Raw genomic sequence first — 25338 nt, forward strand, 5'->3', positions numbered from 1 at the left:
AATGTCAAGGATCTCGCTCTTTGTTGTGTATGTGTTCAGATAGAACTGGACAGCCGCATCTCTGCTGTACTGAACCAGGGCCACGCGGTCTTTGCTGTCATCCAAGCTCAGTGTCTCTACGACCCTTTGGACAAAGTCCCTCATGGCCGGGAATGAGTTTCTCGTGGCGTCAGAGCCGTCCAACAAGAAAACCACATCCCTTCCCGGTCTGTCCGCTGCGGTGAACAAAACACGAGATGTATCAAGACCCCACGTTCTGCCAGCGAATCGCCAAAGGTCGACGCGAGCCCGTTTACACATCGGAATAGCGGTCAACTTGTCGAGCGTTTGGGATAGAGATCTCGCTTACCGGTCACCGTGGGCGTCACCGGCGTGGCTCTGAGTACCCTGCTAATTACAGAGGAGAGCTGCTCTTGGACACTGGGCAGGTCAGTGAGCTCAGGCACCGCTAGAGCTTGACTAGGCTCATGGGATATCTTTTTCAGCTCGCTGCTGTCAGAGTTCTGTGTTCCAATGCTGATTGTAACGACGCCCTGCTGTCTGAGCGCAGAGGCCGGCGCGTCAACGCTGTCAAAAGACCGGCCGCCATTTAGCAGGATCAAGATCTGCGGAACACCTTGCGGGCGCCTGCTCCCTGAGGAGTTTGTGAACACGTTGTCCCTGACGTATCGCAGGGCGGCCCCTGTGTTGAGGGGTCTGCCTCCTCTGTGTCTGAGCCCTCTGACTGCATCCACGACATCCTCCCTCGTGGTGTACGTGTTCAGATAGAAATTGGCCTCTGCGTCTCTGCCGTACTGGACCACAGAGACGCGGTCTTTGTTTGCGCCCACATTGAGCTTCTCCACCACTTGCTCAACAAAACCGCGCATGGCGGGGAAGCCATTCCTAGTTCCATCGGAACCATCCAGTAGGAATACAATATCCTTTTTGGCTTCAGCTGAGAAAAAACGAGAGGAAAAATGAGAACGAGTGGGGCGGCGCAAGCCGACAAGCCGTGGGATTGGGACGCGGCTTCCCGCTCCCATCGTAGTCACTTCGAGGCAAAGGACTAACCGGCGAGCGTCTCGCTAGCTAAACCTTCGAGTGGTGCGGGGGCGATCGGAGAGCCCGGGCGCGGGCCCAGCGAGTTTACACGTACCAAGTACTGGCGGCCTCTCGGGCGTGACGTCAATCACCACAGCCTCAACGGAGGACTGGAGCTGCTGTGTGACACTGGGGAGGTCAGTGAATTCAGGCACAGAGAGAGCATATCTGGGGTCGTGGGCAATCTTCTGCAGCTCTCCGCTATCGGAGCCTCTGGTTCCGATTGCAAAGACCAGCACTCCCAGCTGTTTGAGAGCGGAAGCCGGCGCATCCACACTGTCAAAAGACCTGCCGCCGCTTAGCAAGATTAGGACCTGAGGGACCCCTTCGAGTCGTCTGCTGCCGGCAGGGGCCGTGAAGACATTGTCCCTCAAGTACTGGAGAGCTGCTCCGGTGTTGAGGGGTCTGCCACCTCTGTGCCTCAACCCTCTGACAATGTCAAGGATCTCGCTCTTTGTTGTGTGTGTGTTCAGATAGAACTGGACAGCCGCATCTCTGCTGTACTGAACCAGGGCGACGCGGTCTTTGCTGTCATCCAAGCTCAGTGTCTCTACGACCCTTTGGACAAAGTCCCTCATGGCCGGGAATGAGTTTCTCGTGGCGTCAGAGCCGTCCAACAAGAAAACCACATCCCTTCCCGGTCTGTCCGCTGCGGTGAACAAAACACGAGATGTATCAAGACCCCACGTTCTGCCAGCGAATCGCCAAAGGTCGACGCGAGCCCGTTTACACATCGGAATAGCGGTCAACTTGTCGAGCGTTTGGGATAGAGATCTCGCTTACCGGTCACCGTGGGCGTCACGGGCGTGGCTCTGAGTACCCTGCTAATTACAGAGGAGAGCTGCTCTTGGACACTGGGCAGGTCAGTGAGCTCAGGCACCGCTAGAGCTTGACTAGGCTCATGGGATATCTTTTTCAGCTCGCTGCTGTCAGAGTTCTGTGTTCCAATGCTGATTGTAACGACGCCCTGCTGTCTGAGCGCAGAGGCCGGCGCGTCAACGCTGTCAAAAGACCGGCCGCCATTTAGCAGGATCAAGATCTGCGGAACACCTTGCGGGCGCCTGCTCCCTGAGGAGTCTGTGAACACGTTGTCCCTGACGTATCGCAGGGCGGCCCCTGTGTTGAGGGGTCTGCCTCCTCTGTGTCTGAGCCCTCTGACTGCATCCACGACATCCTCCCTCGTGGTGTACGTGTTCAGATAGAAATTGGCCTCTGCGTCTCTGCCGTACTGGACCACAGAGACGCGGTCTTTGTTTGCGCCCACATTGAGCTTCTCCACCACTTGCTCAACAAAACCGCGCATGGCGGGGAAGCCATTCCTAGTTCCATCGGAACCATCCAGTAGGAATACAATATCCTTTTTGGCTTCAGCTGAGAAAAGACGAGAGGAAAAATGAGAACGAGTGGGGCGGCGCAAGCCGACAAGCCGTGGGATTGGGACGCGGCTTCCCGCTCCCATCGTAGTCACTTCGAGGCAAAGGACTAACCGGCGAGCGTCTCGCTAGCTAAACCTTCGAGTGGTGCGGGGGCGATCGGAGAGCCCGGGCGCGGGCCCAGCGAGTTTACACGTACCAAGTACTGGCGGCCTCTCGGGCGTGACGTCAATCACCACAGCCTCAACGGAGGACTGGAGCTGCTGTGTGACACTGGGGAGGTCAGTGAATTCAGGCACAGAGAGAGCATATCTGGGGTCGTGGGCAATCTTCTGCAGCTCTCCGCTATCGGAGCCTCTGGTTCCGATTGCAAAGACCAGCACTCCCAGCTGTTTGAGAGCGGAAGCCGGCGCATCCACACTGTCAAAAGACCTGCCGCCGCTTAGCAAGATTAGGACCTGAGGGACCCCTTCGAGTCGTCTGCTGCCGGCAGGGGCCGTGAAGACATTGTCCCTCAAGTACTGGAGAGCTGCTCCGGTGTTGAGGGGTCTGCCACCTCTGTGCCTCAACCCTCTGACAATGTCAAGGATCTCGCTCTTTGTTGTGTATGTGTTCAGATAGAACTGGACAGCCGCATCTCTGCTGTACTGAACCAGGGCCACGCGGTCTTTGCTGTCATCCAAGCTCAGTGTCTCTACGACCCTTTGGACAAAGTCCCTCATGGCCGGGAATGAGTTTCTTGTGGCGTCAGAGCCGTCCAACAAGAAAACCACATCCCTTCCCGGTCTGTCCGCTGTGGTGAACAAAACACGAGATGTATCAAGACCCCACGTTCTGCCAGCGAATCGCCAAAGGTCGACGCGAGCCCGTTTACACATCGGAATAGCGGTCAACTTGTCGAGCGTTTGGGATAGAGATCTCGCTTACCGGTCACCGTGGGCGTCACGGGCGTGGCTCTGAGTACCCTGCTAATTACAGAGGAGAGCTGCTCTTGGACACTGGGCAGGTCAGTGAGCTCAGGCACCGCTAGAGCTTGACTAGGCTCATGGGATATCTTTTTCAGCTCGCTGCTGTCAGAGTTCTGTGTTCCAATGCTGATTGTAACGACGCCCTGCTGTCTGAGCGCAGAGGCCGGCGCGTCAACGCTGTCAAAAGACCGGCCGCCATTTAGCAGGATCAAGATCTGCGGAACACCTTGCGGGCGCCTGCTCCCTGAGGAGTTTGTGAACACGTTGTCCCTGACGTATCGCAGGGCGGCCCCTGTGTTGAGGGGTCTGCCTCCTCTGTGTCTGAGCCCTCTGACTGCATCCACGACATCCTCCCTCGTGGTGTACGTGTTCAGATAGAAATTGGCCTCTGCGTCTCTGCCGTACTGGACCACAGAGACGCGGTCTTTGTTTGCGCCCACATTGAGCTTCTCCACCACTTGCTCAACAAAACCGCGCATGGCGGGGAAGCCATTCCTAGTTCCATCGGAACCATCCAGTAGGAATACAATATCCTTTTTGGCTTCAGCTGAGAAAAGACGAGAGGAAAAATGAGAACGAGTGGGGCGGCGCAAGCCGACAAGCCGTGGGATTGGGACGCGGCTTCCCGCTCCCATCGTAGTCACTTCGAGGCAAAGGACTAACCGGCGAGCGTCTCGCTAGCTAAACCTTCGAGTGGTGCGGGGGCGATCGGAGAGCCCGGGCGCGGGCCCAGCGAGTTTACACGTACCAAGTACTGGCGGCCTCTCGGGCGTGACGTCAATCACCACAGCCTCAACGGAGGACTGGAGCTGCTGTGTGACACTGGGGAGGTCAGTGAATTCAGGCACAGAGAGAGCATATCTGGGGTCGTGGGCAATCTTCTGCAGCTCTCCGCTATCGGAGCCTCTGGTTCCGATTGCAAAGACCAGCACTCCCAGCTGTTTGAGAGCGGAAGCCGGCGCATCCACACTGTCAAAAGACCTGCCGCCGCTTAGCAAGATTAGGACCTGAGGGACCCCTTCGAGTCGTCTGCTGCCGGCAGGGGCCGTGAAGACATTGTCCCTCAAGTACTGGAGAGCTGCTCCGGTGTTGAGGGGTCTGCCACCTCTGTGCCTCAACCCTCTGACAATGTCAAGGATCTCGCTCTTTGTTGTGTATGTGTTCAGATAGAACTGGACAGCCGCATCCCTGCTGTACTGAACCAGGGCGACGCGGTCTTTGCTGTCATCCAAGCTCAGTGTCTCTACGACCCTTTGGACAAAGTCCCTCATGGCCGGGAATGAGTTTCTCGTGGCGTCAGAGCCGTCCAACAAGAAAACCACATCCCTTCCCGGTCTGTCCGCTGCGGTGAACAAAACACGAGATGTATCAAGACCCCACGTTCTGCCAGCGAATCGCCAAAGGTCGACGCGAGCCCGTTTACACATCGGAATAGCGGTCAACTTGTCGAGCGTTTGGGATAGAGATCTCGCTTACCGGTCACCGTGGGCGTCACCGGCGTGGCTCTGAGTACCCTGCTAATTACAGAGGAGAGCTGCTCTTGGACACTGGGCAGGTCAGTGAGCTCAGGCACCGCTAGAGCTTGACTAGGCTCATGGGATATCTTTTTCAGCTCGCTGCTGTCAGAGTTCTGTGTTCCAATGCTGATTGTAACGACGCCCTGCTGTCTGAGCGCAGAGGCCGGCGCGTCAACGCTGTCAAAAGACCGGCCGCCATTTAGCAGGATCAAGATCTGCGGAACACCTTGCGGGCGCCTGCTCCCTGAGGAGTTTGTGAACACGTTGTCCCTGACGTATCGCAGGGCGGCCCCTGTGTTGAGGGGTCTGCCTCCTCTGTGTCTGAGCCCTCTGACTGCATCCACGACATCCTCCCTCGTGGTGTACGTGTTCAGATAGAAATTGGCCTCTGCGTCTCTGCCGTACTGGACCACAGAGACGCGGTCTTTGTTTGCGCCCACATTGAGCTTCTCCACCACTTGCTCAACAAAACCGCGCATGGCGGGGAAGCCATTCCTAGTTCCATCGGAACCATCCAGTAGGAATACAATATCCTTTTTGGCTTCAGCTGAGAAAAAACGAGAGGAAAAATGAGAACGAGTGGGGCGGCGCAAGCCGACAAGCCGTGGGATTGGGACGCGGCTTCCCGCTCCCATCGTAGTCACTTCGAGGCAAAGGACTAACCGGCGAGCGTCTCGCTAGCTAAACCTTCGAGTGGTGCGGGGGCGATCGGAGAGCCCGGGCGCGGGCCCAGCGAGTTTACACGTACCAAGTACTGGCGGCCTCTCGGGCGTGACGTCAATCACCACAGCCTCAACGGAGGACTGGAGCTGCTGTGTGACACTGGGGAGGTCAGTGAATTCAGGCACAGAGAGAGCATATCTGGGGTCGTGGGCAATCTTCTGCAGCTCTCCGCTATCGGAGCCTCTGGTTCCGATTGCAAAGACCAGCACTCCCAGCTGTTTGAGAGCGGAAGCCGGCGCATCCACACTGTCAAAAGACCTGCCGCCGCTTAGCAAGATTAGGACCTGAGGGACCCCTTCGAGTCGTCTGCTGCCGGCAGGGGCCGTGAAGACATTGTCCCTCAAGTACTGGAGAGCTGCTCCGGTGTTGAGGGGTCTGCCACCTCTGTGCCTCAACCCTCTGACAATGTCAAGGATCTCGCTCTTTGTTGTGTGTGTGTTCAGATAGAACTGGACAGCCGCATCTCTGCTGTACTGAACCAGGGCCACGCGGTCTTTGCTGTCATCCAAGCTCAGTGTCTCTACGACCCTTTGGACAAAGTCCCTCATGGCCGGGAATGAGTTTCTCGTGGCGTCAGAGCCGTCCAACAAGAAAACCACATCCCTTCCCGGTCTGTCCGCTGCGGTGAACAAAACACGAGATGTATCAAGACCCCACGTTCTGCCAGCGAATCGACAAAGGTCGACGCGAGCCCGTTTACACATCGGAATAGCGGTCAACTTGTCGAGCGTTTGGGATAGAGATCTCGCTTACCGGTCACCGTGGGCGTCACGGGCGTGGCTCTGAGTACCCTGCTAATTACAGAGGAGAGCTGCTCTTGGACACTGGGCAGGTCAGTGAGCTCAGGCACCGCTAGAGCTTGACTAGGCTCATGGGATATCTTTTTCAGCTCGCTGCTGTCAGAGTTCTGTGTTCCAATGCTGATTGTAACGACGCCCTGCTGTCTGAGCGCAGAGGCCGGCGCGTCAACGCTGTCAAAAGACCGGCCGCCATTTAGCAGGATCAAGATCTGCGGAACACCTTGCGGGCGCCTGCTCCCTGAGGAGTCTGTGAACACGTTGTCCCTGACGTATCGCAGGGCGGCCCCTGTGTTGAGGGGTCTGCCTCCTCTGTGTCTGAGCCCTCTGACTGCATCCACGACATCCTCCCTCGTGGTGTACGTGTTCAGATAGAAATTGGCCTCTGCGTCTCTGCCGTACTGGACCACAGAGACGCGGTCTTTGTTTGCGCCCACATTGAGCTTCTCCACCACTTGCTCAACAAAACCGCGCATGGCGGGGAAGCCATTCCTAGTTCCATCGGAACCATCCAGTAGGAATACAATATCCTTTTTGGCTTCAGCTGAGAAAAGACGAGAGGAAAAATGAGAACGAGTGGGGCGGCGCAAGCCGACAAGCCGTGGGATTGGGACGCGGCTTCCCGCTCCCATCGTAGTCACTTCGAGGCAAAGGACTAACCGGCGAGCGTCTCGCTAGCTAAACCTTCGAGTGGTGCGGGGGCGATCGGAGAGCCCGGGCGCGGGCCCAGCGAGTTTACACGTACCAAGTACTGGCGGCCTCTCGGGCGTGACGTCAATCACCACAGCCTCCACGGAGGACTGGAGCTGCTGTGTGACACTGGGGAGGTCAGTGAATTCAGGCACAGAGAGAGCATATCTGGGGTCGTGGGCAATCTTCTGCAGCTCTCCGCTATCGGAGCCTCTGGTTCCGATTGCAAAGACCAGCACTCCCAGCTGTTTGAGAGCGGAAGCCGGCGCATCCACACTGTCAAAAGACCTGCCGCCGCTTAGCAAGATTAGGACCTGAGGGACCCCTTCGAGTCGTCTGCTGCCGGCAGGGGCCGTGAAGACATTGTCCCTCAAGTACTGGAGAGCTGCTCCGGTGTTGAGGGGTCTGCCACCTCTGTGCCTCAACCCTCTGACAATGTCAAGGATCTCGCTCTTTGTTGTGTATGTGTTCAGATAGAACTGGACAGCCGCATCTCTGCTGTACTGAACCAGGGCGACGCGGTCTTTGCTGTCATCCAAGCTCAGTGTCTCTACGACCCTTTGGACAAAGTCCCTCATGGCCGGGAATGAGTTTCTTGTGGCGTCAGAGCCGTCCAACAAGAAAACCACATCCCTTCCCGGTCTGTCCGCTGCGGTGAACAAAACACGAGATGTATCAAGACCCCACGTTCTGCCAGCGAATCGCCAAAGGTCGACGCGAGCCCGTTTACACATCGGAATAGCGGTCAACTTGTCGAGCGTTTGGGATAGAGATCTCGCTTACCGGTCACCGTGGGCGTCACCGGCGTGGCTCTGAGTACCCTGCTAATTACAGAGGAGAGCTGCTCTTGGACACTGGGCAGGTCAGTGAGCTCAGGCACCGCTAGAGCTTGACTAGGCTCATGGGATATCTTTTTCAGCTCGCTGCTGTCAGAGTTCTGTGTTCCAATGCTGATTGTAACGACGCCCTGCTGTCTGAGCGCAGAGGCCGGCGCGTCAACGCTGTCAAAAGACCGGCCGCCATTTAGCAGGATCAAGATCTGCGGAACACCTTGCGGGCGCCTGCTCCCTGAGGAGTTTGTGAACACGTTGTCCCTGACGTATCGCAGGGCGGCCCCTGTGTTGAGGGGTCTGCCTCCTCTGTGTCTGAGCCCTCTGACTGCATCCACGACATCCTCCCTCGTGGTGTACGTGTTCAGATAGAAATTGGCCTCTGCGTCTCTGCCGTACTGGACCACAGAGACGCGGTCTTTGTTTGCGCCCACATTGAGCTTCTCCACCACTTGCTCAACAAAACCGCGCATGGCGGGGAAGCCATTCCTAGTTCCATCGGAACCATCCAGTAGGAATACAATATCCTTTTTGGCTTCAGCTGAGAAAAGACGAGAGGAAAAATGAGAACGAGTGTGGCGGCGCAAGCCGACAAGCCGTGGGATTGGGACGCGGCTTCCCGCTCCCATCGTAGTCACTTCGAGGCAAAGGACTAACCGGCGAGCGTCTCGCTAGCTAAACCTTCGAGTGGTGCGGGGGCGATCGGAGAGCCCGGGCGCGGGCCCAGCGAGTTTACACGTACCAAGTACTGGCGGCCTCTCGGGCGTGACGTCAATCACCACAGCCTCCACGGAGGACTGGAGCTGCTGTGTGACACTGGGGAGGTCAGTGAATTCAGGCACAGAGAGAGCATATCTGGGGTCGTGGGCAATCTTCTGCAGCTCTCCGCTATCGGAGCCTCTGGTTCCGATTGCAAAGACCAGCACTCCCAGCTGTTTGAGAGCGGAAGCCGGCGCATCCACACTGTCAAAAGACCTGCCGCCGCTTAGCAAGATTAGGACCTGAGGGACCCCTTCGAGTCGTCTGCTGCCGGCAGGGGCCGTGAAGACATTGTCCCTCAAGTACTGGAGAGCTGCTCCGGTGTTGAGGGGTCTGCCACCTCTGTGCCTCAACCCTCTGACAATGTCAAGGATCTCGCTCTTTGTTGTGTATGTGTTCAGATAGAACTGGACAGCCGCATCTCTGCTGTACTGAACCAGGGCCACGCGGTCTTTGCTGTCATCCAAGCTCAGTGTCTCTACGACCCTTTGGACAAAGTCCCTCATGGCCGGGAATGAGTTTCTCGTGGCGTCAGAGCCGTCCAACAAGAAAACCACATCCCTTCCCGGTCTGTCCGCTGCGGTGAACAAAACACGAGATGTATCAAGACCCCACGTTCTGCCAGCGAATCGCCAAAGGTCGACGCGAGCCCGTTTACACATCGGAATAGCGGTCAACTTGTCGAGCGTTTGGGATAGAGATCTCGCTTACCGGTCACCGTGGGCGTCACGGGCGTGGCTCTGAGTACCCTGCTAATTACAGAGGAGAGCTGCTCTTGGACACTGGGCAGGTCAGTGAGCTCAGGCACCGCTAGAGCTTGACTAGGCTCATGGGATATCTTTTTCAGCTCGCTGCTGTCAGAGTTCTGTGTTCCAATGCTGATTGTAACGACGCCCTGCTGTCTGAGCGCAGAGGCCGGCGCGTCAACGCTGTCAAAAGACCGGCCGCCATTTAGCAGGATCAAGATCTGCGGAACACCTTGCGGGCGCCTGCTCCCTGAGGAGTCTGTGAACACGTTGTCCCTGACGTATCGCAGGGCGGCCCCTGTGTTGAGGGGTCTGCCTCCTCTGTGTCTGAGCCCTCTGACTGCATCCACGACATCCTCCCTCGTGGTGTACGTGTTCAGATAGAAATTGGCCTCTGCGTCTCTGCCGTACTGGACCACAGAGACGCGGTCTTTGTTTGCGCCCACATTGAGCTTCTCCACCACTTGCTCAACAAAACCGCGCATGGCGGGGAAGCCATTCCTAGTTCCATCGGAACCATCCAGTAGGAATACAATATCCTTTTTGGCTTCAGCTGAGAAAAGACGAGAGGAAAAATGAGAACGAGTGGGGCGGCGCAAGCCGACAAGCCGTGGGATTGGGACGCGGCTTCCCGCTCCCATCGTAGTCACTTCGAGGCAAAGGACTAACCGGCGAGCGTCTCGCTAGCTAAACCTTCGAGTGGTGCGGGGGCGATCGGAGAGCCCGGGCGCGGGCCCAGCGAGTTTACACGTACCAAGTACTGGCGGCCTCTCGGGCGTGACGTCAATCACCACAGCCTCCACGGAGGACTGGAGCTGCTGTGTGACACTGGGGAGGTCAGTGAATTCAGGCACAGAGAGAGCATATCTGGGGTCGTGGGCAATCTTCTGCAGCTCTCCGCTATCGGAGCCTCTGGTTCCGATTGCAAAGACCAGCACTCCCAGCTGTTTGAGAGCGGAAGCCGGCGCATCCACACTGTCAAAAGACCTGCCGCCGCTTAGCAAGATTAGGACCTGAGGGACCCCTTCGAGTCGTCTGCTGCCGGCAGGGGCCGTGAAGACATTGTCCCTCAAGTACTGGAGAGCTGCTCCGGTGTTGAGGGGTCTGCCACCTCTGTGCCTCAACCCTCTGACAATGTCAAGGATCTCGCTCTTTGTTGTGTATGTGTTCAGATAGAACTGGACAGCCGCATCTCTGCTGTACTGAACCAGGGCGACGCGGTCTTTGCTGTCATCCAAGCTCAGTGTCTCTACGACCCTTTGGACAAAGTCCCTCATGGCCGGGAATGAGTTTCTTGTGGCGTCAGAGCCGTCCAACAAGAAAACCACATCCCTTCCCGGTCTGTCCGCTGCGGTGAACAAAACACGAGATGTATCAAGACCCCACGTTCTGCCAGCGAATCGCCAAAGGTCGACGCGAGCCCGTTTACACATCGGAATAGCGGTCAACTTGTCGAGCGTTTGGGATAGAGATCTCGCTTACCGGTCACCGTGGGCGTCACGGGCGTGGCTCTGAGTACCCTGCTAATTACAGAGGAGAGCTGCTCTTGGACACTGGGCAGGTCAGTGAGCTCAGGCACCGCTAGAGCTTGACTAGGCTCATGGGATATCTTTTTCAGCTCGCTGCTGTCAGAGTTCTGTGTTCCAATGCTGATTGTAACGACGCCCTGCTGTCTGAGCGCAGAGGCCGGCGCGTCAACGCTGTCAAAAGACCGGCCGCCATTTAGCAGGATCAAGATCTGCGGAACACCTTGCGGGCGCCTGCTCCCTGAGGAGTCTGTGAACACGTTGTCCCTGACGTATCGCAGGGCGGCCCCTGTGTTGAGGGGTCTGCCTCCTCTGTGTCTGAGCCCTCTGACTGCATCCACGACATCCTCCCTCGTGGTGTACGTGTTCAGATAGAAATTGGCCTCTGCGTCTCTGCCGTACTGGACCACAGAGACGCGGTCTTTGTTTGCGCCCACATTGAGCTTCTCCACCACTTGCTCAACAAAACCGCGCATGGCGGGGAAGCCATTCCTAGTTCCATCGGAACCATCCAGTAGGAATACAATATCCTTTTTGGCTTCAGCTGAGAAAAGACGAGAGGAAAAATGAGAACGAGTGGGGCGGCGCAAGCCGACAAGCCGTGGGATTGGGACGCGGCTTCCCGCTCCCATCGTAGTCACTTCGAGGCAAAGGACTAACCGGCGAGCGTCTCGCTAGCTAAACCTTCGAGTGGTGCGGGGGCGATCGGAGAGCCCGGGCGCGGGCCCAGCGAGTTTACACGTACCAAGTACTGGCGGCCTCTCGGGCGTGACGTCAATCACCACAGCCTCCACGGAGGACTGGAGCTGCTGTGTGACACTGGGGAGGTCAGTGAATTCAGGCACAGAGAGAGCATATCTGGGGTCGTGGGCAATCTTCTGCAGCTCTCCGCTATCGGAGCCTCTGGTTCCGATTGCAAAGACCAGCACTCCCAGCTGTTTGAGAGCGGAAGCCGGCGCATCCACACTGTCAAAAGACCTGCCGCCGCTTAGCAAGATTAGGACCTGAGGGACCCCTTCGAGTCGTCTGCTGCCGGCAGGGGCCGTGAAGACATTGTCCCTCAAGTACTGGAGAGCTGCTCCGGTGTTGAGGGGTCTGCCACCTCTGTGCCTCAACCCTCTGACAATGTCAAGGATCTCGCTCTTTGTTGTGTATGTGTTCAGATAGAACTGGACAGCCGCATCTCTGCTGTACTGAACCAGGGCGACGCGGTCTTTGCTGTCATCCAAGCTCAGTGTCTCTACGACCCTTTGGACAAAGTCCCTCATGGCCGGGAATGAGTTTCTTGTGGCGTCAGAGCCGTCCAACAAGAAAACCACATCCCTTCCCGGTCTGTCCGCTGCGGTGAACAAAACACGAGATGTATCAAGACCCCACGTTCTGCCAGCGAATCGCCAAAGGTCGACGCGAGCCCGTTTACACATCGGAATAGCGGTCAACTTGTCGAGCGTTTGGGATAGAGATCTCGCTTACCGGTCACCGTGGGCGTCACCGGCGTGGCTCTGAGTACCCTGCTAATTACAGAGGAGAGCTGCTCTTGGACACTGGGCAGGTCAGTGAGCTCAGGCACCGCTAGAGCTTGACTAGGCTCATGGGATATCTTTTTCAGCTCGCTGCTGTCAGAGTTCTGTGTTCCAATGCTGATTGTAACGACGCCCTGCTGTCTGAGCGCAGAGGCCGGCGCGTCAACGCTGTCAAAAGACCGGCCGCCATTTAGCAGGATCAAGATCTGCGGAACACCTTGCGGGCGCCTGCTCCCTGAGGAGTTTGTGAACACGTTGTCCCTGACGTATCGCAGGGCGGCCCCTGTGTTGAGGGGTCTGCCTCCTCTGTGTCTGAGCCCTCTGACTGCATCCACGACATCCTCCCTCGTGGTGTACGTGTTCAGATAGAAATTGGCCTCTGCGTCTCTGCCGTACTGGACCACAGAGACGCGGTCTTTGTTTGCGCCCACATTGAGCTTCTCCACCACTTGCTCAACAAAACCGCGCATGGCGGGGAAGCCATTCCTAGTTCCATCGGAACCATCCAGTAGGAATACAATATCCTTTTTGGCTTCAGCTGAGAAAAGACGAGAGGAAAAATGAGAACGAGTGGGGCGGCGCAAGCCGACAAGCCGTGGGATTGGGACGCGGCTTCCCGCTCCCATCGTAGTCACTTCGAGGCAAAGGACTAACCGGCGAGCGTCTCGCTAGCTAAACCTTCGAGTGGTGCGGGGGCGATCGGAGAGCCCGGGCGCGGGCCCAGCGAGTTTACACGTACCAAGTACTGGCGGCCTCTCGGGCGTGACGTCAATCACCACAGCCTCCACGGAGGACTGGAGCTGCTGTGTGACACTGGGGAGGTCAGTGAATTCAGGCACAGAGAGAGCATATCTGGGGTCGTGGGCAATCTTCTGCAGCTCTCCGCTATCGGAGCCTCTGGTTCCGATTGCAAAGACCAGCACTCCCAGCTGTTTGAGAGCGGAAGCCGGCGCATCCACACTGTCAAAAGACCTGCCGCCGCTTAGCAAGATTAGGACCTGAGGGACCCCTTCGAGTCGTCTGCTGCCGGCAGGGGCCGTGAAGACATTGTCCCTCAAGTACTGGAGAGCTGCTCCGGTGTTGAGGGGTCTGCCACCTCTGTGCCTCAACCCTCTGACAATGTCAAGGATCTCGCTCTTTGTTGTGTATGTGTTCAGATAGAACTGGACAGCCGCATCTCTGCTGTACTGAACCAGGGCGACGCGGTCTTTGCTGTCATCCAAGCTCAGTGTCTCTACGACCCTTTGGACAAAGTCCCTCATGGCCGGGAATGAGTTTCTTGTGGCGTCAGAGCCGTCCAACAAGAAAACCACATCCCTTCCCGGTCTGTCCGCTGCGGTGAACAAAACACGAGATGTATCAAGACCCCACGTTCTGCCAGCGAATCGCCAAAGGTCGACGCGAGCCCGTTTACACATCGGAATAGCGGTCAACTTGTCGAGCGTTTGGGATAGAGATCTCGCTTACCGGTCACCGTGGGCGTCACCGGCGTGGCTCTGAGTACCCTGCTAATTACAGAGGAGAGCTGCTCTTGGACACTGGGCAGGTCAGTGAGCTCAGGCACCGCTAGAGCTTGACTAGGCTCATGGGATATCTTTTTCAGCTCGCTGCTGTCAGAGTTCTGTGTTCCAATGCTGATTGTAACGACGCCCTGCTGTCTGAGCGCAGAGGCCGGCGCGTCAACGCTGTCAAAAGACCGGCCGCCATTTAGCAGGATCAAGATCTGCGGAACACCTTGCGGGCGCCTGCTCCCTGAGGAGTTTGTGAACACGTTGTCCCTGACGTATCGCAGGGCGGCCCCTGTGTTGAGGGGTCTGCCTCCTCTGTGTCTGAGCCCTCTGACTGCATCCACGACATCCTCCCTCGTGGTGTACGTGTTCAGATAGAAATTGGCCTCTGCGTCTCTGCCGTACTGGACCACAGAGACGCGGTCTTTGTTTGCGCCCACATTGAGCTTCTCCACCACTTGCTCAACAAAACCGCGCATGGCGGGGAAGCCATTCCTAGTTCCATCGGAACCATCCAGTAGGAATACAATATCCTTTTTGGCTTCAGCTGAGAAAAGACGAGAGGAAAAATGAGAACGAGTGGGGCGGCGCAAGCCGACAAGCCGTGGGATTGGGACGCGGCTTCCCGCTCCCATCGTAGTCACTTCGAGGCAAAGGACTAACCGGCGAGCGTCTCGCTAGCTAAACCTTCGAGTGGTGCGGGGGCGATCGGAGAGCCCGGGCGCGGGCCCAGCGAGTTTACACGTACCAAGTACTGGCGGCCTCTCGGGCGTGACGTCAATCACCACAGCCTCAACGGAGGACTGGAGCTGCTGTGTGACACTGGGGAGGTCAGTGAATTCAGGCACAGAGAGAGCATATCTGGGGTCGTGGGCAATCTTCTGCAGCTCTCCGCTATCGGAGCCTCTGGTTCCGATTGCAAAGACCAGCACTCCCAGCTGTTTGAGAGCGGAAGCCGGCGCATCCACACTGTCAAAAGACCTGCCGCCGCTTAGCAAGATTAGGACCTGAGGGACCCCTTCGAGTCGTCTGCTGCCGGCAGGGGCCGTGAAGACATTGTCCCTCAAGTACTGGAGAGCTGCTCCGGTGTTGAGGGGTCTGCCACCTCTGTGCCTCAACCCTCTGACAATGTCAAGGATCTCGCTCTTTGTTGTGTATGTGTTCAGATAGAACTGGACAGCCGCATCTCTGCTGTACTGAACCAGGGCGACGCGGTCTTTGCTGTCATCCAAGCTCAGTGTCTCTACGACCCTTTGGACAAAGTCCCTCATGGCCGGGAATGAGTTTCTTGTGGCGTCAGAGCCGTCCAACAAGAAAACCACATCCCTTCCCGGTCTGTCCGCTGCGGTGAACAAAACACGAGATGTATCAAGACCCCACGTTCTGCCAGCGAATCGCCAAAGGTCGACGCGAGCCCGTTTACACATCGGAATAGCGGTCAACTTGTCGAGCGTTTGGGATAGAGATCTCGCTTACCGGTCACCGTGGGCGTCACCGGCGTGGCTCTGAGTACCCTGCTAATTACAGAGGAGAGCTGCTCTTGGACACTGGGCAGGTCAGTGAGCTCAGGCACCGCTAGAGCTTGACTAGGCTCATGGGATATCTTTTTCAGCTCGCTGCTGTCAGAGTTCTGTGTTCCAATGCTGATTGTAACGACGCCCTGCTGTCTGAGCGCAGAGGCCGGCGCGTCAACGCTGTCAAAAGACCGGCCGCCATTTAGCAGGATCAAGATCTGCGGAACACCTTGCGGGCGCCTGCTCCCTGAGGAGTTTGTGAACACGTTGTCCCTGACGTATCGCAGGGCGGCCCCTGTGTTGAGGGGTCTGCCTCCTCTGTGTCTGAGCCCTCTGACTGCATCCACGACATCCTCCCTCGTGGTGTACGTGTTCAGATAGAAATTGGCCTCTGCGTCTCTGCCGTACTGGACCACAGAGACGCGGTCTTTGTTTGCGCCCACATTGAGCTTCTCCACCACTTGCTCAACAAAACCGCGCATGGCGGGGAAGCCATTCCTAGTTCCATCGGAACCATCCAGTAGGAATACAATATCCTTTTTGGCTTCAGCTGAGAAAAGACGAGAGGAAAAATGAGAACGAGTGGGGCGGCGCAAGCCGACAAGCCGTGGGATTGGGACGCGGCTTCCCGCTCCCATCGTAGTCACTTCGAGGCAAAGGACTAACCGGCGAGCGTCTCGCTAGCTAAACCTTCGAGTGGTGCGGGGGCGATCGGAGAGCCCGGGCGCGGGCCCAGCGAGTTTACACGTACCAAGTACTGGCGGCCTCTCGGGCGTGACGTCAATCACCACAGCCTCAACGGAGGACTGGAGCTGCTGTGTGACACTGGGGAGGTCAGTGAATTCAGGCACAGAGAGAGCATATCTGGGGTCGTGGGCAATCTTCTGCAGCTCTCCGCTATCGGAGCCTCTGGTTCCGATTGCAAAGACCAGCACTCCCAGCTGTTTGAGAGCGGAAGCCGGCGCATCCACACTGTCAAAAGACCTGCCGCCGCTTAGCAAGATTAGGACCTGAGGGACCCCTTCGAGTCGTCTGCTGCCGGCAGGGGCCGTGAAGACATTGTCCCTCAAGTACTGGAGAGCTGCTCCGGTGTTGAGGGGTCTGCCACCTCTGTGCCTCAACCCTCTGACAATGTCAAGGATCTCGCCCTTTGTTGTGTATGTGTTCAGATAGAACTGGACAGCCGCATCTCTGCTGTACTGAACCAGGGCGACGCGGTCTTTGCTGTCATCCAAGCTCAGTGTCTCTACGACCCTTTGGACAAAGTCTCTCATGGCCGGGAATGAGTTTCTTGTGGCGTCAGAGCCGTCCAACAAGAAAACATAATCAAGTCCTTTTCTTTCTTCTGTTTTGCACACAAATTGGAGACATCCTGTTTTAATACGTAACACAACCCTAAAAATGTTCATAAACTTAATTATTCTTCAAATACTTATTTATAGGATATGGGAAATGCTTACCACTCACTGTCGTTGTTTTAGATGTGTCCCTTATTACTCTGCTCATTGCAGAGGAAATCTGTTCATTGATATTGTTTAATCCAGTAAAGTCAAATATTGCGAAAGCATAATTTGGGTCATAGGATATTTTTTGCAATTCGTTCTTGTCTGAGCTTCGAGTTCCAATGCTTATCGTATAGATGCCTTGCTGTTTGAGCACAGAGGCTGCAGCCTCGACCTTGTCAAAAGACCTCCTGCTATTTAGCAAGATTAAGATCTGTGGAACACCTTGCAGGTGTCTACTTCCTGTAGATTCTGTAAAGACATTTTCTCTGACATATCGAAGGGCAGCCCCTGTGTTCAGAGGTCTTCCGCCTCTGTGTCTCAGCCCTCTGACGGCATCCACAACTTCCTGTTTTGTGTTATACGTGTTCAGATAGAAGTTTGCCTCGGCGTCTCTGCTGTACTGGACCACAGACACACGGTCGCCATCTAGTCCTACATTGATTGACTCCACCACTCTCTCAACAAAGTCTTGCATGGCAGGAAAGCCATTTCTTGTGCCATCAGAGCCGTCCAAAAGGAATATAATATCCTTTTTGATGTCAGTTTTAGCTAAGGAAATAATGAACATGATTAAATAAAAAATACTGTCTCATAGTGTTTTATCCAACAAATCTACTGGTTTCCAGAAGTATTTATTCTCTCAAAATCCCACTCACCAACTTCAGGGTCAGCTATGCGTTTACGGGATAAAATTGCAGTGAGTAAACGTTGAGTCACAACAGGAAAGTCAGATATTGCATTGATGAAATGTGCAGTTTCAACACTGTCTGAGATCTCCTTCATCTCTTCTTTATTTGCATAATTCATTCCAATGCTATAGAGGACAATGCCAGCATCTCTCAGGTTGCCCAGCGGCTGTGCAACATTATCGTCTGACTTTTTCCCACTCACGACAATCATTGTCTGAGGTATTCCCTGCTGGTTTCTGCTTCCGGCCGATGCAGTAAATAAATTATTTCTAGCATAATCAAGGGCTGCACCGGTGTTCACGGTGGCCCCTCCTTTCAGTTTTACATTGCTCAGATGAGTCATTAGATCACCTTTCTTTTCATAAGAGTTTAATAAAAAGTCTGCCGTGGGCTCAGTGCTGTACTGAGCGACAGCCACTTGTACATTACTTGGACCGATTTCTAATTCTTGGACAAACTTTTTCACAAAGTCCAAAATAGGTCCTTCATTTGCTTGCATATCATCAGATCCAGCAAGTAGAAAAACAATATCAGCAGGGCCACCAAGTTCAAATTGTGAAACTGTGGAAGTACCTGAAATTACACACAAGTGTTGTTAAACTGGGGTTCATGCTTTCAAACCGCCGTGTTTCTAACAAACGTGTAAAATAAATCAGTCTTTATCTTACCAACAGCAGGTGTATATCCAGTTGTATCATCAACATCTCTCAACATGGCTTTAACTGATTCATGAACACTCGGCAGATTTGTAAAGCTTGTTACGGAAAAATAGTGTGAGGGCGTAAAAGAAATATTTTGCATTTCCAATGTATCTGCATTGTTTGTTCCGATCGAGAACGTCTTAATTCCACTTTCTTTGAGTGATTGTGCTGGTCCTCTCACATCATCCTTGGATCTGCCGCCACTAAAGACAAACAGATACTGAGGAACCAGAGATTCACGTCGGCCTCCAACCGAAGCTGCAAATACGTTGTCTCTGACAAACTCCAGCGCTTTGCCAAGGTAGAGGGGTCTGCCATACTTATGCCCCATGGTCCGAATTGAATTCAGAACATCGTTTTTCGATGAATAAGAATTCAAGTAGAAATTGACGGTGGCATTGCGGCTGTATTGAACGACAGCCATTTGGTCTCTGTCATCAAGGCTCAAGGTTTCTGCCATTTGTTCAATGAATTGTCGTATGGCTTCAAAATCATTTCGTGAGTCATATGATCCATCGATCAGAAACACAACATCGTTTTTCCTTGTTTCTGTAGTAATAAAAAAAAAGAAGTAAAACAAGTCAGCTCCCATCGTTAATACCTGACAAGAAAATGTTTTCTCTTCTGGAACAACTTATTTGTGCCAGTGTCACAATCCTGCCGTGACTAGAAACGATTCCACGCAGAACAGCTTACCAAAATTCTCCACTGGGGCTGATTGTGCTAAGTGGTGGTCAGTCTGTTTCAGTAGTGACAAAACACCTTCCTTAGCAGTTAGGAGTTCCTTGTAGTTGCTTACAGAAAGTGCATGTTTAGCATCGTGAGACATTGTCTGAAGTTCTAGGGTATCAGCATTATCAGTTCCAATAGCGATTATGATCACGCCAATCTCTTTCAGCATTCTGATTGGAGCTCTTATATCATCAGCTGACCTTTCATTGCTCAGCACAAAAAGGATTTGTGGAACACCCTGTGGTAATCTACTACCTGCATCAGGGGTAAAGACATAGTCCTTCAAATAGTGGAGAGCTGCCCCGATGTTGTTCGGTGAACCACCTTTGTGCCTCAGATCTCTTATTGTGTCTACAATGACATCTACTGAGGAAAAACGCCCCAGGTCAAAGTGAATTTGTGCTGTGTTGCTGTACTGGACCACAGCCACCTGGTCGTTGTTTGCATGGATGTGAAGATCTGCCACTACCCCTAACACAAAGTCTTTAATATCTTGGAATCTTGGTTCAGACTTATCGGAGCCGTCAAGTAAAAATACAATGTCCCGTTTCATCGAATCTGTAACCATATGGGTAACGAAAATAAAAATACAATTAGATATGTTTGTAGGTAGGTCGATAGGGATAGATTCATTGAAAACAAGTATGCAAATTTGGCAGATATGATAGGCAGAGAGGGAGGTCATTTGCTTACCTAAGACAGTCATAGGCTTCAACCTCGTCTGTGGAGGCACTCTTTTAACAAAGGAAACTAGCTGCTGAAAGATTCTTCCAATATCCTCAAACTGTCGCAGAGCAAATGCATAGGATGGTACGTGCGCAATGGTTTGTAACTCAAGTAGGTCAGAATTTTTTGTTCCAATGCAGAAGGCAACAACATGGTCCTGCTTAAGAGCGGCAGCAGCGCTCGTGACCTCATCTCGAGATACACCCCCACTCAACAGAATCAAAATCTGAGGCACGCCTTCTTTGTGCCGACTCCCAGAGGACCCTGCGAAGGTATTTCTCCTCACATATTCAAGAGCTGCCCCGGTGTTACGAGGCCCACCGCCTTTGTGTTCCAGCTGCTCAATAGCAGTAAGAACATCTTGTAAATCAGTGTAGGTGTTGAAACTGAAGTGCATCAGTGGGTCTCTGCTATACTGGACCAAAGAGATTTGGTCCCCATTTTCACCTACATTGAGTGTTTCAACCACTTGTTTAATGAAGAATTTAATAGCTGGAAATCCACTCAAAGTTTCATCTGAACCATCCACCAGAAACACAATGTCTCTTTGTGGGGACTCTTGTTCCACTAGAAAAAAAAATGATAAAACCTCGTTTAGAATTAGAAAATGTCTTAAAGTGACATCATTCACATATTTGGTATAGCTTTGCTTGTGCAGATAGGTCATTCAAGAAAGACAAGTGATATGCTTAAAAGCAAGAAACGCAAGGGACATCCTATGTAAACAGGAACTATAGTTGATGGACATTGTGAAAGACTTCCATCAAATCTATGTTTGACATCAATGATGCGATAATCATTGGCTCAAGAAAGAGCTTCAGAAAGGGTTACAATGTGGTGCTCTCAAGGGAAGGCTCTCCAAAAAGGAAAGAAAGTGATCCACACAAGGAACAGGATGACCAAGTTTCTCTGAATGAATGGAGAAACTTGAAGCAATACGAAGCCGACTGACGCAGTTTCATCGAAGCTCGAAAAAAGGAGCAAAGGTCTCAAAAGCAAAACCAGAGATAGTTCTTACCTACGGGAGACTCAAGTGCTTTTCCCACCTGAACTATCGACACTATCTCTTGTTGTACCGACAAAAGTTCACCAAAAATAGGTAGGTTAAAAATATAAGCAGTAGTGGAGGCAATCTTCTCTAGCTCCTCTTGCTTAGCGTTTTTCATTCCAATAGAAAAAGACATGACGCCAAGTTGATGAAGGTTGGCTGCAGCTCCTGTAATGTTATCATTGGATTCGCCCCCGGTCAACAAAAAGAGAATCTGAGGGACACCCTGGGCAACTCTGCTTCCGGAGGCGACGTTGAAAAGAAAATCCCGCACAAACTCGAGAGCAGCTCCAGTGTTTCTCAGTTTCCCTCCTTTATGCCGAAGGCTTCTAACAGCATAGATGATGGCTCGTTTGGAACCGTGGGCCTTAAAGTTGAAGTAAACGGTGGTGTCGCCGCTATACTGAAGGACGGCCACTCGGACCTTATCCTCATCAATGTCCAGCTCTTCTACCATTCTTCTGATGAACTCCCGAATTGCCGGCAGTCCGTTTCTTGAATTGTCTGAACCGTCGAGAAGGAACACTATGTCCCTCTTAGTGAGGCCTGCGTCAAGTGTGTGAATACATAGAAAGACTATTCAGAGACTATAAATACGCACAGAAAGAGAGATTAGACACCCAGAATGCCAACCTATAAAAGGAATCAAGGTGTGGAAAAAGGCCACTATGCTTGTGAGGCTAAGGTACATAATCTCTATACATCGAACCCAAAGAATGTCTTAATGTTTAATGCTAAACACGTATCAACAGAATATAGCACAATCATGAGAATTGATCAAAGCTATTGTTAGGCAGGGATCCTTACCTATTAAATCAGATGTTGTGGATTCTTTGGCACCTTTATTAGTGTTCAACGTAGCAATGAGATTAGATTGGATTGAGAGCAACTCAGAAACACGGGAGACTTTGTACATGAAGTCAGGTTCAAAGGCAACCGTTTCCAGGTCTGAGAAATTTGCATCGCCCACTCCGATCCCCACTGAAACAATGTCGTGGTCCTTCAGAGCGAGAGCTGGGCTTCTCACATCATCAGTGGATGGGTTGGTAACTAATAGAATCAAAATCTGTGGCACACCCTCCAGCCTTCTGCTGCCAGAGGAGGAAGTAAATACGCTGTGTCTCACAAACCGTAGTGCTGCGCCAACATTAAGGCGTCTCCCACCACCACTATGCTTTAGGTTGTCAATGGCATTCAAAACATCACTCTCGGTCTTGTGGGAGTTCAGGTAAAAATTGACATCGGGCTTATCATCAAACTGAACCACAGACACCCTGTCTTGGTTTTCACTGATATAGAGACTCTCCACTATGCTCTTAAGGAAGAGCTTTATGTCTGTGAAACCATTTCTGGTCTTTTCAGAGCCATCCAGTAGGAACACAATATCTCTTTTTATATCATGCCCTTGTACTATAATTGGAAAACACATGTGCAGATTTTTAGGAAATCCTCGAAACAACAGAAATGAAAGTTTAGTTTCTTACCTTCGCGTAGGACGGTCTCTAGCTGAGCTTTGGGAAGGCTCACGTAGGTATTGAGTCGCTGAGGCACAGTTTCGAGTTCGCTAAATTCCTTCACTTTGAAGGCAAAGGAAGGATTGTGCGAAATGTCCTCAATCTGCTTTTGGTCCGCATCCTTGACGCCGACGCCAAATGGCACAACCCCCTCGGTCTTCAGCACACCTGCAGGCTCCTTCACATTATCCCTGGATCTGCTTCCGGTCAGAACGATCAAAAACTGCGGAACACTCCGTGCCCTGCGGCTGCCGTATCTGTCCGACAAGATGGTGTCCCGCATGAACTTCAGCGCTGAGCCTGTGTTGAGACTGCGTCCTCCAGCCAGCGTCATTTGACTGACGGCTCGCACAACCTCGTCTTTGGTCTTATAGGTATTCAGGTAGAAATTCGGTGTCGGCCTCTCGCTATGCTGAACCACCGCAACTCGTACTTTGTCATCTCCGATGTCAAGCGGCTCAATGACTTTGAGGATAAAATCCCTGACGTAAGAAAAGTCTGACCGAACAGAGTCGGTACCATCAATTAGGAAGGCAACATCCCTTTCAGAGCCGGGAACCGCTGTGAAAAAAAAAGTCATAAAAATAACGATTAATTGTTTTGTAACAAGGTATCATACATCATAATCATCCTCTATGTACGTTGTTCACCTACTGTGTTAGATCTATAATTCAGATAATTTCAATATATTGCTAAAATCTGAAAGTTGTAGCCTTTTCGATTGTTTGCTACACATTTTTACATCCATTTTTTTTTTTAATAGACTTTTTTTTTTTTTTTTTTAGACTGATAACTTACCAGGTTCTTCGGTGACTGTTGACAGGTCAGTATCACCGACCACAGTTATTAACTTGGGCATGATTTGTTCAGCCACAGCTGGCAAGTAAGAGAAACTTGGCTCATGGTAAGCCAAGTCTGGAACAAAGGCGACTGATCGCAACACGGTCTGGTCTGCTTGTCCGGAACTGACCACAAAGGTCAGAACACCTCCAAGTGCCAACTTATCTGCAACACTTTTCATCTCATCCTGAGCTGGACCCCCAGTGATGAGAACCAACACCTGCTGGACTCCTTGTCTCTTACGTGAGCCAGTCGACTCACTGAACATGTTGCGAAGGGCGTATTCCATGGCAGCACCGGTATTCAAAACAGAACCTCCCGTCAGTCTAACTTGTGAGATCCGGTTGACAACATCTTGTCTGTCACGTGCTGTGTTGAGATAAAACTCAATTTTGGGTTGCTCGGCAAACTGCATGAGGCCAATTTGGACTCTCTCAGGGGTCACTTCCAGCTGATTGACCACGTTAATCATAAAGTCTCGCACATATGGAAAATTGCTGCTGCCGATGTAGTTGGAGCCATCCACGAGGAAGACAATGTCTCTGATCACTCTTTGGGTCTGCACCGTTGTTATCTCCACCACTGAGGGAAAGCAGAAAGATCCAAAATAATTGACACACATCAAATTCAATGTTCTTTGAACCAGCACGCTATGTGTTTTTGAGGGGGTTGCAAATACTGCACATCCGTGACTCCTACAAGGATAAATGTTACATAGAGTAGATGATTGGATACATAGCAAAAAGAAAAAAAAATAATTCCAGTATATGAATCTTCACACCATTCCTTTCAATTAAAAACATAATTGTTGTAGTGTGAACCTTTAAAACGCGTTACTTTGGCAGTGATAATGTGTCTGGGAAAGATGGTGTCTGATTTGTTAGCATATCCTCATCAGTTTCTCCAGACATCTTTGTTTAAATAAAGACTGTAAATTGTCCGTAGATGTGAGTGTGTATGGATATCTCGCTAAAAGTGGCCTGCAATTCACTGGTTTAATGCCCTAAGTCTGCCATGATTGGCTCCAGCTGGTTGCTCCTCTAACGAGAAGCGCTATTGAAAATGGACAAAAGGATGAAAGGTATGGCTGTTTTTGAAGAAAAAAGCCTTACCTGGCTCAGTGGGCTCTTCAGTCACCACAACGCCAGCTAGAGTGGAAAGCGCGTCAATGATCGCCTTTGGGCTGCGCAGAAGCATGCGGAAGTCCCTCATTGTGAACACAACACTCTCGCCAAAGGCGATGTCCTTCAGCTCTTGCTCGTCAGCCGCCTTGGAGCCAGCGGCCAAGGTCAATACGCCCATTTGCTGCAGAGCCCTGGCAGGCCCAACCACATCGTCGTTGGACTTTTTAGTTGTCATCACGAGGACGAGCTGCGGGACACCTCGTTGAAGGCGACTGCCCTTATCGGGTCGCAGCATCTCCGTTCTCACAAAGTCCAAGGCCGCTCCGATGTTGACTGACTGTCCCTGTCTAGGTTTGATTCGACCCAAAGCGGCCATTAGTTCTTCCCTGGATCCGTAGGAGTTGAGGTCTATCTCCAGCCGGGGGGCATTGCTGAACTGGGCCAAACCCACTTGCACGCCGTCCGGGCCGATGGGCATGGTGTCAACAAACCTCCGGATGAACTCGCGTACCGAGTTAATAACGGTGGCGCCCATTGTGCTGTCAAGGAGGAAAATGATGTCTCTTTGTCCAACGGCCAAAACTGAGAAGGAGACAACGTAGATTAAAAGAAAGCTCAAAATGATTCTGTGCAAGGAAAGAACAATTTCTAACTGAATTTACAGTGTTTCTAGCTTTTAGATTTTAGAATATAAATGTGTTTTTACTGTCTATCCGCTGCCCTAATTTAACAGCAATGGTGATGATTGAAATCTTTACTTTTAATACAATCTACAAAAAGAACATGGAAAGCGTCAGCATTTAAAAGCGGTGCTTAACATCTATTTGGTCGCCAGTCATAGAAGCAAGAAAACGCAAATGCAAATGATTATTTCTAGCACACTTGTTAAGGACCAACGGACG

At 52.6% G+C, this 25338-nt stretch overlaps 4 protein-coding genes across 7 annotated transcripts in view; 1 reads left to right on the forward strand and 3 right to left on the reverse strand.

The window, feature by feature from the left end:
- The window catches only part of col6a3 (collagen, type VI, alpha 3), a 57053-nt gene that overhangs the window by 21522 nt on the left and 10193 nt on the right, over positions 1–25338 (reverse strand). The window contains exons 4-25 of the mRNA XM_088415967.1: positions 24425–25018; positions 23271–23894; positions 22443–23033; positions 21766–22368; positions 20929–21504; positions 19878–20477; positions 19149–19742; positions 18420–19001; positions 17719–18324; positions 17018–17611; positions 16309–16902; positions 15520–16107; positions 14792–15385; positions 14003–14590; positions 13275–13868; positions 12486–13073; positions 11758–12351; positions 7935–8522; positions 7207–7800; positions 4901–5488; positions 4173–4766; positions 3384–3971 (exon numbers count right to left, since the gene is read on the reverse strand). Of these exons, the coding sequence (XP_088272093.1) occupies positions 3384–3971; positions 4173–4766; positions 4901–5488; positions 7207–7800; positions 7935–8522; positions 11758–12351; positions 12486–13073; positions 13275–13868; positions 14003–14590; positions 14792–15385; positions 15520–16107; positions 16309–16902; positions 17018–17611; positions 17719–18324; positions 18420–19001; positions 19149–19742; positions 19878–20477; positions 20929–21504; positions 21766–22368; positions 22443–23033; positions 23271–23894; positions 24425–25018 (13056 nt within the window). The remainder of the gene's footprint in view (positions 1–3383; positions 3972–4172; positions 4767–4900; positions 5489–7206; positions 7801–7934; positions 8523–11757; positions 12352–12485; positions 13074–13274; positions 13869–14002; positions 14591–14791; positions 15386–15519; positions 16108–16308; positions 16903–17017; positions 17612–17718; positions 18325–18419; positions 19002–19148; positions 19743–19877; positions 20478–20928; positions 21505–21765; positions 22369–22442; positions 23034–23270; positions 23895–24424; positions 25019–25338) is intronic.
- Positions 1–25338, forward strand: part of mlphb (melanophilin b) — an 82699-nt gene that overhangs the window by 13240 nt on the left and 44121 nt on the right. The window lies entirely within an intron of this gene.
- LOC148423628 (collagen alpha-3(VI) chain-like) lies at positions 1829–3232 on the reverse strand. Its single transcript, XM_088414946.1, has 2 exons — positions 2656–3232; positions 1829–2454 (listed from the first exon to the last, which is right to left on the reverse strand). The coding sequence occupies exons 1-2, from the start codon at positions 3176–3178 to the stop codon at positions 1829–1831; spliced, it is 1149 nt and encodes a 382-aa protein (XP_088271072.1). The 5' UTR covers positions 3179–3232.
- On the reverse strand, positions 8653–11745 carry LOC148423629 (collagen alpha-3(VI) chain-like). The gene is made up of 4 exons (XM_088414947.1): positions 10969–11745; positions 10241–10834; positions 9452–10039; positions 8653–9317 (listed from the first exon to the last, which is right to left on the reverse strand). The coding sequence occupies exons 1-4, from the start codon at positions 11642–11644 to the stop codon at positions 8653–8655; spliced, it is 2523 nt and encodes an 840-aa protein (XP_088271073.1). The 5' UTR covers positions 11645–11745.

The sequence above is a fragment of the Hippichthys cyanospilos genome, chromosome 5, assembly GCF_059441005.1.
Source record: "Hippichthys cyanospilos isolate Australia breed blue-spotted pipefish chromosome 5, RoL_Hcya_1.0, whole genome shotgun sequence".
Lineage (NCBI taxonomy): Eukaryota > Metazoa > Chordata > Actinopteri > Syngnathiformes > Syngnathidae > Hippichthys > Hippichthys cyanospilos.

Excerpts from the sequence above, each read along its gene's own strand:
- LOC148423628 (XM_088414946.1), bottom strand. The coding sequence starts at position 3,178 with ATGAGGGACTTTGTCCAAAGGGTCGTAGAGACACTGAGCTTGGATGAC. Across the intron at positions 2,455-2,655 it reads CGAGAGGCCGCCAGTACTTG|CTGAAGCCAAAAAGGATATT; the intron begins GTACGTGTAAAC and ends GTCTTTTCTCAG.
- LOC148423629 (XM_088414947.1), bottom strand. The coding sequence starts at position 11,644 with ATGGGAGCGGGAAGCCGCGTCCCAATCCCACGGCTTGTCGGCTTGCGC. Across the intron at positions 10,835-10,968 it reads CGTGACGCCCACGGTGACCG|CGGACAGACCGGGAAGGGAT; the intron begins GTAAGCGAGATC and ends TGTTCACCGCAG. Across the intron at positions 9,318-9,451 it reads CGTGACGCCCACGGTGACCG|CGGACAGACCGGGAAGGGAT; the intron begins GTAAGCGAGATC and ends TGTTCACCGCAG.